This window comes from Morone saxatilis, unplaced genomic scaffold (assembly GCF_004916995.1).
Source record: "Morone saxatilis isolate NCDOM2014 unplaced genomic scaffold, NCSU_SB_2.0 Contig9, whole genome shotgun sequence".
In the NCBI taxonomy this organism is placed as follows: Eukaryota; Metazoa; Chordata; class Actinopteri; family Moronidae; genus Morone; species Morone saxatilis.
Genome location: NW_023340268.1, coordinates 9,881,504 through 9,894,975, shown reverse-complemented (window position 1 = coordinate 9,894,975; position 13,472 = coordinate 9,881,504). Strand labels below are relative to the sequence as shown.

The window sequence follows — 13,472 nt, the reverse complement described above, 5'->3', positions numbered from 1 at the left end:
ATATATATATATATATTTCTAACAGTAGCCCCAACACTCCACTGCAGGCCAGTGGAGTGTTGCAGGTTAAACAGGCTGGGGTAAATGCACCAATACCATAGACTATAGAGTTACAGAAAGAATTACTTTTAGGCCTTTAGAAATTGAAGGCGGGGCAAAATAAATTATTAGAAAGTACAGAAATAATGGCAGAACTACATCCATACCACCACTGACCCCAATCAAAACCAGCATATGCTCCACAGCTGTCTAGATTTTCACCTACGACCATATCGAAGACACATTTCCCCTCTCATGGAATTATACATGACCAAAGGTGAATCATTAGAATTCATTAATGCATCACACAATGTGGTTTGATTTCATTCAGTGTTGCAAGGAGAACTAGGAAGAGACGAAGAACACCTCCTGCGCTGCACTCGAAGCTGGGAGAATCAGCGCACAGCTCAAAACTCTGATCAGGAATTATTAAACCAACACTTTCTGTTTCATCTAAGACCAGAGAGAAACACATTTGGCAGAGGAGAAGAGAGAAAATGAGAGAGGGGAGATGAAGAAGAAAGTAAAAAAAGGATGAGAGGGGCAGAGAGGGAAGAGTAGATAAAGAGAAGGAAGAAGATGGAGGCAGATGGAAGAAGGGAGGAGAGAAGGAGGAGGCAACAGAGAGGAATGGGGGGTAATAATGAGCACATCTTTGATGCTAGCAATGTACAGTGTTAGAATATTTCAAACTAGAATTCTCGCTTGACCCTCAGGGGAAGACTGAAACCTCACTCTGCCTATCCTTCCTCCTCTTCCTCTTTCCTTGTGAGGAATTTTCCGATTTCCAGATTCAATATTCTGTTGCAGGACTTCAAAAACATCCTACAGGTCTGACTCCCCTGTATGTTGGTGTGTTAACACTGAGAATATGTGTGTGAATATCCATATCTTCTTATTTATGTGCATCTGTTTAAAGTCTGTATTCAAACATTCTGTTTGAGTCAGACATCATAAATATATGTTTTTCTTTTCCTTCACGTTCTGCAACCTGAATACCTGGGGACATGATACCACTTGTGCACATGTTAAGTATAAACAGCTTATCCTCACCATGACCTTAACCATTCAATCTGTAAAAAAAGAGGGAGCAAATGAAAAACTGAGCACACAAAACAGTGGCCATGCTTTTCCACTCACCTGCTGTTTAACTGCTTATCTGTTGGCATTTATTTTTTTAGTTCTTTCACATCAAAAAGCTTGGTCAGTTATTCTTGTGGCAGCAGAAGCAGACTTACGTTCTTGTATGACATTATATAAGATTCAACAGCTGATGTAGCCCTACCAACATAAATTGGAAAACTGGAAAGCACCAACACCACCATCACCTGAAGTGAACGGTTAAATTGGGTGGGGGGGCTGCAAAGATGAAGCAGTGATCTGCCCACAATGCTGACTCAGTCTTATCAGCATGTAAGCCAGCAGACTGGATTAAAGAATCACCTACAAACCTGCTAAACTGTCTTTGGCAAGCACACACATGCACAAAGACACAACAGCACTTAAACACACACAGTAACACACTCGCTTATACAGACAGGCACAGCTTTGTGGAGATTAATGTGTCTATTTCTGTGATTACATAGTCACCATTTTCACACTTATCACAATATTCTTATAAGCCCAAAACAGGCTTTCAACACAACAGCAGGTCTGACAATAAATAATGTACACCAGTATATGTAAAGTATGTTTTACATGTTTTATTTACAGGTAAGACTAAACCCTGAATTTAAAGATTGAATTATTATGATTGTTATAGTGTAATACCATGTTGCATACTTTTTCATGTTGCACATTCCTTGTTGCAATAACAAGCTCCTTCGGTAGTTATCCTGTTGGTACTAACACTGAAGGAATATTACTTTATATTAAAGTTTTACTATGCCAGTTTGTATGAGAATTTAGCTGTACATGTGACTTTATCTTCTGATTCTCATGAACTCGCAGCAGAGCACATCGCTGTCCCCCAAAGCAGTCCATAATCATAAAAGCGATGTGCTGGTTGAACTAGTCAAAATTATAATTTGAGAAGAGAATATATGTATTTGTGTGTTTTACATGTTATCAAACAAATCCCTCTGGATCTGCGTCATGTCATGTGGTTTCATGAATGTAGTTTTTACACCAGCCCTGCATTTAATGAAGAACTTCAGACAGTGCTTTACTAGTGGAAAATATTCCCGAAGGTTCATATTAAGCCACAACCGTGATTCGACGCTGCGCTACTACAGCTGCAGTTCATCTGCCTGTCTGGAAAGAGAAACTTTGCCTTGGTTGGTATTTGGCTTACATTTGAACATGCACTGGGGATTATTTCCTCAACACTGCTTTTTTGCCAAAAAGGCAGAAAATGATCTCTGGCCTATAAAATGATTAAAAGGGAGCCTTAACAAAACAGGGTGATGAAAATGAAAGCATCAACAAATCCCCAAAAAATCTGCTGAAAAAATAAAATAAAAGATGAGCAGTTACTGAGTGTGTCATATGATGTAACCTGCTGGAAATGATGGCTGGTGATGTGGTTTAGTTAGTTGGCTATGTAATGGAGACCATGCAGCCATCTTTGGTACTGTGGTGGAAACAGACCAGACAAACGTCTATCTATCTCCTTGTATATGTCCTTTACAGAGCACCCTAATGCCACATCAGCACTGTTCACACAGCATTAAACACAGCCAGAATATAACTACATTACACTGTGCCTATGTGTGTGTCTATGAATGTGAATGCTGTACTGAAGTCAACTTAGATTGGAACCTCATTACTGACAGAGTGTGACTTAGTGTTTATGTGTGCGTTCTGTATCTCTTTAAGTGTAGTCTGTGTGTGTGTGTGTGCGTGATAGATGAAACTGAACACTTTACATATTTTTCCTCTCCTCTAATAGGTTGGTGTTCATGGAAACATCGATCTCCCTCTCTCTCCCTCCATCTATCCTGCCTCTCTCTATCTTTCCCTCTTTCTTACTGTCACCCTCATCGTCTCTTTCTTTCTAATTGGCTGCTGCATTCCTTCTTTCCATCCATCTATGGCTCCTAGCCAATGAGGCGACAGAATTGGATTTCTGCTTGATAAAGCACTTCCCTTGGTTGTCGTGGAGACAATAAGGTGGGGGAGGCTCCTCCTTACCCATACCATAATACAATCTAGGGAAACCTTGAAGATACAGTTACTTTAGGAATATCTGAAACACCTGGTGAGCCACACAGTCAGTGATGTAAAGAGGGCACAGACAGGGCCAGGGAATAATAGATTGTCTGTGACAGTATTACAGTAAACCCTCTGCCATCCGCTCCCCTTGAATGTGCTTCCACCTAGACTGTATAAATTGTGCCATTGTGAGAAGAGTCGGGCTTTAGCTGATGAAGACTGATGGCCGGAGTTTGTAGCAACTTAGTGTTTTCCCCCTACTTCTGTTTCATTGAGCTGAATCCACCAGGTGCCTCCTTTTTAGATACCAACTCAGAACAGGAACCTGTAGGAAAAGGCTATGCATGGCTTTTTTATGGTTGCTATGCACCTACTGTGCTGAAAAAATTTATTTGAATCATAATGCTCTTTTTCCAAATATTTAACATTTCTTAACCTTAGCTTGATAAAAAATGCTACGCTGTTCATGCTGTCAAAAAGATGCAGAAGCAGGCTATTTTAATGACTAACAGCAAGCAAAAGACGCCAGTGCAGTGCTTTGTTGTTGTTGTCTTTTGTCTTTCTGCCTCATGGCTTCAGTGTGTACATCTGGTTTCTGTAGGCCTTAAGATAATTGTAAAAGCCTACCCAAATGTGTAACTTCCCCTTCTCAGTCAAAGCTGTAGTATTACTTTTTCTCTGTGTTTATCATAGTGGTGTTAACTAGATATGCAGCATGGCAACACTGCAGTGGTCTTCTTGTATTCATGGGTTATGCATTACACTGTGCATGCAAATGTGTATGAAGTGACGCAAAGCCAGTTCATACTTAATGCTGTCATTTCATGTAACAGAGCAAGATATCACATTTGCATGTGCTAGCTGTGCGTCCAGCTGTGTTAGTGAACTAAAAAAATAGTAGAAATGATGTTACCACAACTTTCATCTTATCTCATGCATCATAAACACATGGTTTGAAGAAAGTGCTTTGACTAGCTGATATCACAGAAGATGGGAACAGGGGAACAGCAAAAGAAGAAACTAAATGATGGGGAAAATGAAAAGATGTATAGTAAAGTCTGTTTTTTGAGAGAAGAGAAGAGAAGAGAAGAGAAGAGAAAAGTCTAGTAATGGCCATCCCGTCATGCCACCCCCAAGGTTAAATGAGAACAGGAGAGAATGAATTGGCTCTAAAGGCTCATTCTGCCAAAACTAAATGAAGCAATAACATCAGAGAGCTATAGAACCCCATTAACACTTAACCTGAGAGAGAAGGAGCAGAGTGGTAGGCAGTCAGAGAGGAAGAGAGGGATAGAAGGAATGGGTCTAACAGAGACAAAGAGAAGAGAGTGTGAGCTATAGAAACCCTGCGTCCCTTTACCTTCAGAGTATGAGAAGGAGACAGTGAGAGATGTAGAATATGTGTGAGAATGGGTGCAATGGAGAGAGCGATACGGGAGAAACAGTGAAAAACAGATTTTTCCCCTCAAGTGCCCTCTCCCTCCCTCTCTGCGTCCTCTCTTTCTCCATAGTAATTTGATGGTTTCAGGCTGAGCTCTTTAATGAAGAATCTGGGTAATTCTGAGGACAGAGCCTCTGGGAGTGAGGGAGGAGGAGGGATGGGCAGTGTAAAAAAGACAGAAAAAGAGGGATGAGACAGGGAGAATGAGAGAAAAGGAGTAAAGGATGAAATAGGGAGAGACGTGTACAAGCAATAAAAAAAAGAGATGTTCTGCAAGTGGGAGAGGCCGGCTCAGTTGGGACTATTCCCTTTCTCTGAACGTGTTGTGGTGCTTGCACCATCACCCTTTTTTTTCAGCCTCAGACTCTCGCTCTTTTCCGGGTCTCAGTGTGTGTTTGTGTGTCGTGTTGCCTTCTCCCCTCAGGAGATCAACTGCCCACTCACTCGCCCACTAAGCTACCCCTCACTCCCCCATCAGCCTCCTAATTGAGGACAGGTTTTTACTGGAGTTCGCCAGATCATCGATGCTCTCGTTCTGTTCTTGCCTGCTACCTGTTGTTTACCTGCCAATTCCCCACTGTTTGTTTGCCTCGACCACCTGCCCAACATAAGCCTGCTTTTGAACTAGTAAATTACCTTTGACTCCACTAGATGTGTCTCTGAATCTGCAATTTCCTGGTGCGACACTACTTTACCCATGGAACGGGGGATGTGAATTCTGGAACCAACCTGAACCTACATAGACTGAAATTCCCTTAAAACTAATGGGGAGCTAAGCCTTAACTGGTAAGTGACCAATGTCTGTATACCAAACCATGTATTTTTGTAACCTTGAAACTGATTATTACAAAGTCAGCATTGTATGATATATGGATAAAGTAATTCATGTGATTTATTTTCCGATATATTAAAAGCCTCTATAATCTTTGATCCCCCTTTTTCATTAAATAAATGTGTACTAAAATGTATGATATTGGCTTTAAGTATAGCTCTTCTCAGAATAATAATACTTAGGTTGCTCCTTTAAATCATAACGCTCTGAAGTAGTAGTTAAAAGTATACCTTCAGATTGATTGATTAATGCTTTTGGCTCCACCAACTTTAAAGCATCCTTCTGTAAATGTTGATTTAAATATCAGTTTCTAGATTTAAATATCGACATGCCCTCCCATGTTCTTCTTTACAGGTACCCCTGCTTGAATACATCGGGGTTTTACACAATTTCTATAACTGATCAATGTGACTATAGTCCAGGGGTACTATATATATATATATATATATATATGTATATTTCCAAAGACATGCAGGTCAGATATGTTATAAAAAACAATTTGCATACCAGCTCTGACCAGGTCGGGTTGACTTTGAAAACACATAATCTTCATAAGCATCTTTAGGAGATTAAGACACAACAACTTTTTTACTAGGATGTGGCTTAATGTTACAGATTGCTATTATTTTTATAGAGTTGAGGCAGAAGCCATCCATGCTGGATATTAAGTTTCTCTTTGACTTATGCTGCACACTTAATTTAACTAATTAACTAAAACAAATTTTTATTTAGGTTTTTACTGTCTCCATGTGCATTTTTGCCACTGAAAAAAATAATTGCCACAGTTCCAAGAGGGAAACATAAGACTCTTTTAATGAGTGAATTTTTGAATGTGATCTTTAAAAGTTATTTTATCTGCTCAGTCAGTTTTCCACACTAGTTTGCAGGTAACAGAGCTGAGTGCAGTACTATCTTAAAATCAGCTTAAGGCAGCACTTGGTGTAAACCATTTGGACTGAGCTCTAATTTCCAATGTGTGTTCAAGTATGGGTTTGTCTCTGTGTTTGTCTCTTTTTTTTAATTATAATTATTTCGAGGGCGAGAGCAAAGTGGGAAAGAAAGAATGGTCAGCCGTATTAGCTGAACCAGTTACATTGTGGTTTATGTGGTACGTGTATTATGTCCATCCACTTCAAGTCAGATACCGTACAAATTTACAGTGAAGACCTTTAGTTTGATGAAGTGTCGTATAAGACATGTATACTGTGTGGGGCAATGTATTACATGACATATCTATGATTCAGTATGATGCAGGACATATTGTATATATGATGTACTGTGATAAAAGACATGCATGTGATTCAGTATGGTTCATGACATATAGAACATTAAAGTATATGATAAGGTAAAGCCTTTAAAGATAAAGGGCTGTAAAAATGACCTGATGTAGCTTAACTTCATCTGGTCTTCATTTAGGGCAATGTGTTTGGCAATATCCATAATCATACATAAAACATACACATTCATTTTCAACTTCTAATACACACACAAACACACACACACAGGGTGCAGACAAAAGGACATTAGTACTATAGCCTTCAACAGTCACATACACATTGTAGCCTTCAACAGAGAATGTATTGCTCTAGGCCATAAAACACAGGCCTTGGGCAGTGACACAGACAGTTGTGTGTGAGAGTAAGGGGGAGAGAGAGAAAGAGAGAGAGAGAGACAGTGGTTTTGAGCAAGTACCAAGCCAAAAACTGTGTGAGTGTGTGTGTATTTGCATGGGTGTTAAAAGATCTACTGCCTTTATTTGAGCAAACATGTATGTGAAAGTGTGTCAGTGTGCGTGTGACTGTGCGCATATGTGTATGTGTGTCCCTACAGTGCTGACGCAGGTGTTGCCATTGACGACAGAGCGGTCACCACAGTGACCCTGAGTGGAATAAGGATGTGTCTCCTGAATACCAATCAGATTTCTCCTGGGACATAAAGCGACCAATCGCAACTATCCATCTAACCTACAGCCTATCGTCTGCCCCTTTGCAGGATTAACCAATCTCACAGAATTAGACACTGATATGCTCTGACTAGCATATAATTTACAGTACCTCCTACATGAATTATTATCAGCACATTTTAATTATGTAAAAATGCTGCTAAACTAACTTTGTAAATGCCTGTAAGAACTGCTGTGTTATATCAATTAAAAATTACACTGAATGCATAAAATTCTCATGGAGAAGTGCCTGTGAGCTAGTTCAGGCGCACAACTTGAGCTACACTCAAACATGACGTACTGTCTCACTACAGCATACTGTATATCCGACACACTTTTTACAATGAGGACTTTAAGACGATGTGCACTCCCCACTCTTGCTCTGCCAATGCTGTTATTGCTTATTTAACATTTTATAAGCCCCACTTCCTTCCCATCATTTACCTGTAGGCTTAAAGTTCCCCTTTTGGTGGGAGTTATTATTGTCACCCCTAACACTTCTCTTTTTATAGCTTTAGTACACTTGCAGGGAGTAATGAAACTGCAGCATACACGCGAAATAGTGTGACTCCAAATATGCATTCACATAATAATACATGCACATAAGTTGTGGAGCATAAAGCCCCATGTACCAGAAGAGAGATATTCTGCAAAGACATACTTTAAAATACTTGTTTTACAACTGATTGAGCAGTTGATGTTTGGTTTGGTTTGGTTGACATTAGGCTATAATTTAAAGCAATAAACAGATCAAATAGTTATTTACCACTTTAGTTCCAAAATGATTAATGAGCGATATCTGTTAATTAACAACAATTTGAATTTGAGAGTTTGTTTGACAGAGAGCCGGAGACACAAAGAGGGAGAGAAGGAGACTTACCTTATTGGGATTTGAAGCAGTAATTATCCACACACACTGTGCGTTGCTCTCATACTGAATTGGGAAGTTAGGAGATGTAAAGGTTCCTGACGGCCCTTGAAGATTACTGCCACATGTCTTCACTGTAAAGAGAAAAAACACAATGTCCTTGTTATTAGTGGCGACTGTGGAATTAGCAGTGGTATTAGCAGCAGCAGTGGTGCACTGTGGATTCACTGCACTACAACAGAGAGACAATTACCTTTATAATGAAACCATTTAGGTGACGCTTAGCTGGAGATTCTGAGCAAAAAAAGCCACCAGCAAAATATAGCATAATGTAATTGGTAATATGGAACACTTGCACACGCGCCACTCAGGTAGGCAGTGTTAACGAACCCTTGTGGATCACCGGAGCAGTCTACTAAAAACAGCTTAAAGTGACACAAATACAATTTCTTAGAGTTTGGTGACAGAAAGAGAAGAGAAGACTCAAGTGCAGTACAGAAAGAGGAACAGAAGGTCAGAAAGATGTTATTGATACTGTCAGCGACATCTCCCTCGATAGCAGGACTTAATTGGAAGCTATTGGCTGTGAAATACCACAGGATTAGCTAGTATTGACTGATAGAGACACTCACCAGCAATTTACTCTCAAAATCTGTTGAAAGTCAACCAATTCCAACTACTAGCTGGGTAATAATTACATCCATTTTAAAATAAAGTAAAACACGGGGAACACAGATCTTACATTAGATATCACACGATGACATAACAGATACCATGGCCTATATCTGCTCGAGCAATGAAATTAGACTTGGATGACCAGCAGTGTAAAAGTGCACAACTGTGTGGTTTGAGAGCAGATTCTCTATGTGAATCCATAGGAGAATAGTACTATATGTCAACACTAACTCTGAAGCTACACTCAGCGGGGTGTTAAAAATGACACATGCTAGTTGTTCGATAAACCAACCAAGCCTTTATTAGGCTGTGTGCTCTGACTGGATGTGATAGAGAACCTGCTTGTCTGTCCTTGGGTCGTCCTGTTAGAGTTGGGAGGTAATTTTCTGGTTGGTTTGAAGCAGTGTTTGTTCCTTAATTAGTTTGTTCAGCGGCAGGCCGCAGGAACACGTACAGTTAACAGCCGCGCGCGCACACACAAAACAAAAGCACATGAGCATGAATGCTCCTATGGTCGCATTTTACAAACAGGCAGATGTGCACAAACAGTCACACATATTTTACATGCACACATAATTAGTAGTGTCACAAAAGAATTTGCGTGTGAAAATACATGAGAGCACTCACAAGGGCATGCATCCAAACACACATCACTGTATATACAATGCACACAGTTCATAAAGAGTCATACTTTTAAGCACTCACACTCCTACAAACACACTCCTGGCTGCTATTGTGACTTCAAATGCAGGCAGGGGACAAGTAAAAGAATCATACCACGGTGTGTTTGTGTGTGTGTTTCTTTGTGTGTGTAATGGGGTGTGTCCGTGAGGTGCTGTAAGAGTGTCAGAACAAGTACAAGACCCCTTAGAGAAAACCCTATATGCCTCTTGTCTGTCTCTCTGTCTGTTTCTCTGTGTTTCCCTGTCTCTCTGTCTTCTGGATCGCTGCCTGAGTTCCCCCTGACTGAACCCAGGTGATGCTTGTTTCTCTAATTCTCAATGCAGCTTCGGTTGACCTTCTCTTGTGTACAACTCACTGCAATTTATAAACTGATAGGGATGAAGTGTGTGTGTCTGTGTGTGTGTGTGTGTGTTTGAGTTGCACGTGAGAAATGATTTATCTGCATGTCTCAAAGAGTGTGTGTGTCTTTGTAACAGTGTGTGTACGTGCGTGTGTGTTGACAGCTCAATCAGCGTGGCCTGAACGAATGGCCGGCCCATCAGCGTGCCAGCAGCAGAATGGGCACGGTGTTGCTATAGCGATAGCGCGGAGAGAGTTATCACCAGAATTACCGGAGGAGCTAACATCTCATAATTTATATTAAACTCCATCCATCTCTTGGCCTGCATGTCTTTCTCTCTTTCTGTCCTTCTCTCTGTACTTTTTATTCACGCTGTCTTAGCCCCTATCAGCCATTATATGATTTACATTACACTCTATCATTTGTTCTTAAGAGTCTATCCATCTGTCTTGCTCTCTATTTCTTCGTAACCTTTTTTGCTGGTGTCTTCTGTATGTTTCACCGATCAGAGGTGGATTCTACCGATAGTGTACTTACTCAAGTACTACAATTAAGTACAATTTTGAGGGACTTACTTTAATTCTACCTGACTACATTACAAATTTTCTTTTTTTATTCCACTACATTTATCTTCTCACTATAGTTAGTTTGCTGCAGCATCAGTTTATAAAGTTTGATGTGTTGCTATAGCTTAAACTAGCCAGCAGTAACTGGAGTAGTTAAACGTAGCTAGCTTGTACTCACCCCACAGCAACAATAAAATGCTACAATGCATTGTAAATAATACTGTACTGTATTTTATTTCTGTTCTTTTACAGCTGCAAACTGTACACACAACTGGCATACTGTATTATCATCTTATAAAGTTGCTTACTTCACCTACCCTACTGGCAAACAATTGCCTATTTACAAATCAAGCAGACATTAGCATTCATGTGGAGTTTTTCTCTCTGACAACCTGATGCGTATTAGTCCAATATTTCCTCTTTTATTTAGTGCCGCTTTGGTTTCTGCCATGTGTAAAGAAACATATCTGGCTCTTTAGCAGCTACACTGCTGGCAAGTTGCTAAAATTGCTCGTCCGCAGTTTGCTGCCTGGGCAGGTAGGATAAAGTGGGTTTATCAGAGATATTTCACATAAAAAATCTGCTTGCTGAGGCTAGAAATTAAATTGGTGAGTTTGTAGGCTGGAAAACAAAAAACAATTAGCTAAAAGATGTTTAAAAGCTCCGTAGAGGTGCACAACTGGGTGCTAATTCTCTGTGGCTTTATCACTAAGAGTGACACCTTTTACATTATACATTGTCATTTAATTCATTGTTAATATAAACATAATGTGCACCTTTAAGTGAGAATCTGAATGCATGTCTTTTATGCATAAAAATATTTTCATAATGGTTGTTTCACTTTCTCTGTTAGCCTCTCTTTCAGTCTGTGTATCTCTGTCCCTCTCCGTATCTCTTTCTCTCCCTCTCTCTTTCTCTCCCTCTCATCATTATTTATACTGGCGCACAGTATAGAGGGCTCAAAGCCAAAAGGGCCACACTATCATTGAAGCGATAATGAATTCTAGATCAAATTAAAAATTTTGATGAGGTCTATCTCGTACTAAAAGCATATTGTTGGAATCACAAGCGAGATTAACTGAATGCTTTAGACAGGAACTGAAGTGAGAATGCGTGTGTGTGTGTGTGTGTGTGTGTGTGAAGAGTTTATATATTCAGATCAACTGGATTCCCCCAGGATTCTCACTTTCGCTCTCGCTCTAACACACAAATACACAAACATGCATACTCGCATAAACCGTTGGGATGCGGACCAAAATTAAATGATGTTTCAGGCAAGGATCACATTGCCAAAACCTACTGTCGCTCTAATGCCCTTGGTCACAGTTCTCCAAAGTTTTATGGCTTCAAAACATAACTGACACGGCCCATACGCACTGGGAAGGTTGCTGGGAGAAATGTTTTTTGAATCTGAATTTTATTGGTGTTCAGCTTCACAATGTTTTGACTTGGTTCTCCATTCTAGCATAGCAGAGACTCATAAGTGTTTCCTTCAGTCGGACTCAAGGTCTATAACTTTGCTGCTTTCTCAGCAGGATGGCCTTTGCGGTTAGTGAGTCGTCCCCCCAGTGGAGGGCTCAAGTTCAATCATCCATACAGTAATACCTGCTGAAGCATACCAAGGACACTTAACCCCTACCTGTTCCAGATTACATGCCTGACCCTGCACCCCAACCAGAGAGCATAAACAGAATTGGGGGAGAGGTAAATCAAATAGAAAAGAAAATCGAATCATACGGATGAGTTTTCAAAAGTACACAATTCATGGGCAGATTTGGAAATGGCATGCTACTGGGCCAGCTTGGTACAAATATACCTTTGTTCCCAGTAATGGTTTATAAGCAGCTGAAGCTTTGGATGTTTTTTTGCAAATATGTTACTCGTGGTTTGTCTAATCCCCTCTAACAAGTAAACATCACCCAGCTTTCAATGAAGAGAATTTTCTGAGCTCATAAACTCAGGAATCAATCAATGGTTTTCCTCTGTGACATTGTATATAATCTACCAGTCCATCACAAAATGCCTACAAGCTAAGTGTAAGGTGATATTTAAAAATAGTTAACTTCACTATGATGGAAATTTCTCCAACAAAAGGAACTTCATGATTAAAGTATATTAATTATTAAAGGAACATCCCCATAAAAGGAAATTTCTTATTAAAGTAACTTTGACAAGGATGATGTGTAACCAACTAGATGGGTAAGCTCAAAATGAAAACCTCAAATCATAATTTTGACAGAAAGGGTTAGGGGGTATCTTCTATTTTTGTGTCAATAACAAGGATACAAATATTACTTGTCAGGTTATCATGTTCATTTTTAATTACAGGTACCCCTTTGTCTGGAGTGTGTTTGACAGTTTTGTATGATACCAACAAAACTAACAAATTTAAGTTTGAATGAAAAAGTCAAAGTCAGAAAATGTACACATACGAGTAAACTAAACTGCAGCCAACTTTGTATAAAGTTCATGTGTTCACACTGAAGTTAGATCACAGTGTTGAGTCAGATTAGAGATCAGAAGCTTTTGCAGAAAGGCCGAACCGGCTGTTCTAACGGGCTGCCTACAGCAGCAGATAGATTGACCAATGGACACAGAGAATGATTGATGACATCATTAAGCTGGCACACAGCGTTCCAATGGCCCTTGCTCTGGTTGGAGCTTTAATGGCTTCACACACACACTCACACACACACACACACACAAATGTGAGACAGACAGACATTTATTGTAGTTGTTGTACAGTGGCTGTACACTTGAGTTTCTTACCATTTTTCTCTCTGTCTTTCTTTCCTGTTTCCTGAAATGAACATATGTGCGTGTGTGTGTGTGTGTGTGTGTATCAGGTTGACATGCAGTAACCTTTCATTGAGTCAGTATATTCAGGCAGATCAACTGAACTCCCCTGGAGTTGACACACACACACACACAC

The 13,472-nt window shown here is 39.9% G+C and overlaps 1 protein-coding gene across 1 annotated transcript in view; it reads right to left on the bottom strand.

Annotated features, from left to right (window-relative positions):
* Positions 1–13,472, bottom strand: part of LOC118343277 (CUB and sushi domain-containing protein 3-like) — a 323,719-nt gene that overhangs the window by 94,172 nt on the left and 216,075 nt on the right. The window contains 1 exon segment of the mRNA XM_035682048.1: positions 8,288–8,409. Coding sequence (XP_035537941.1) covers positions 8,288–8,409 — 122 coding nt within the window.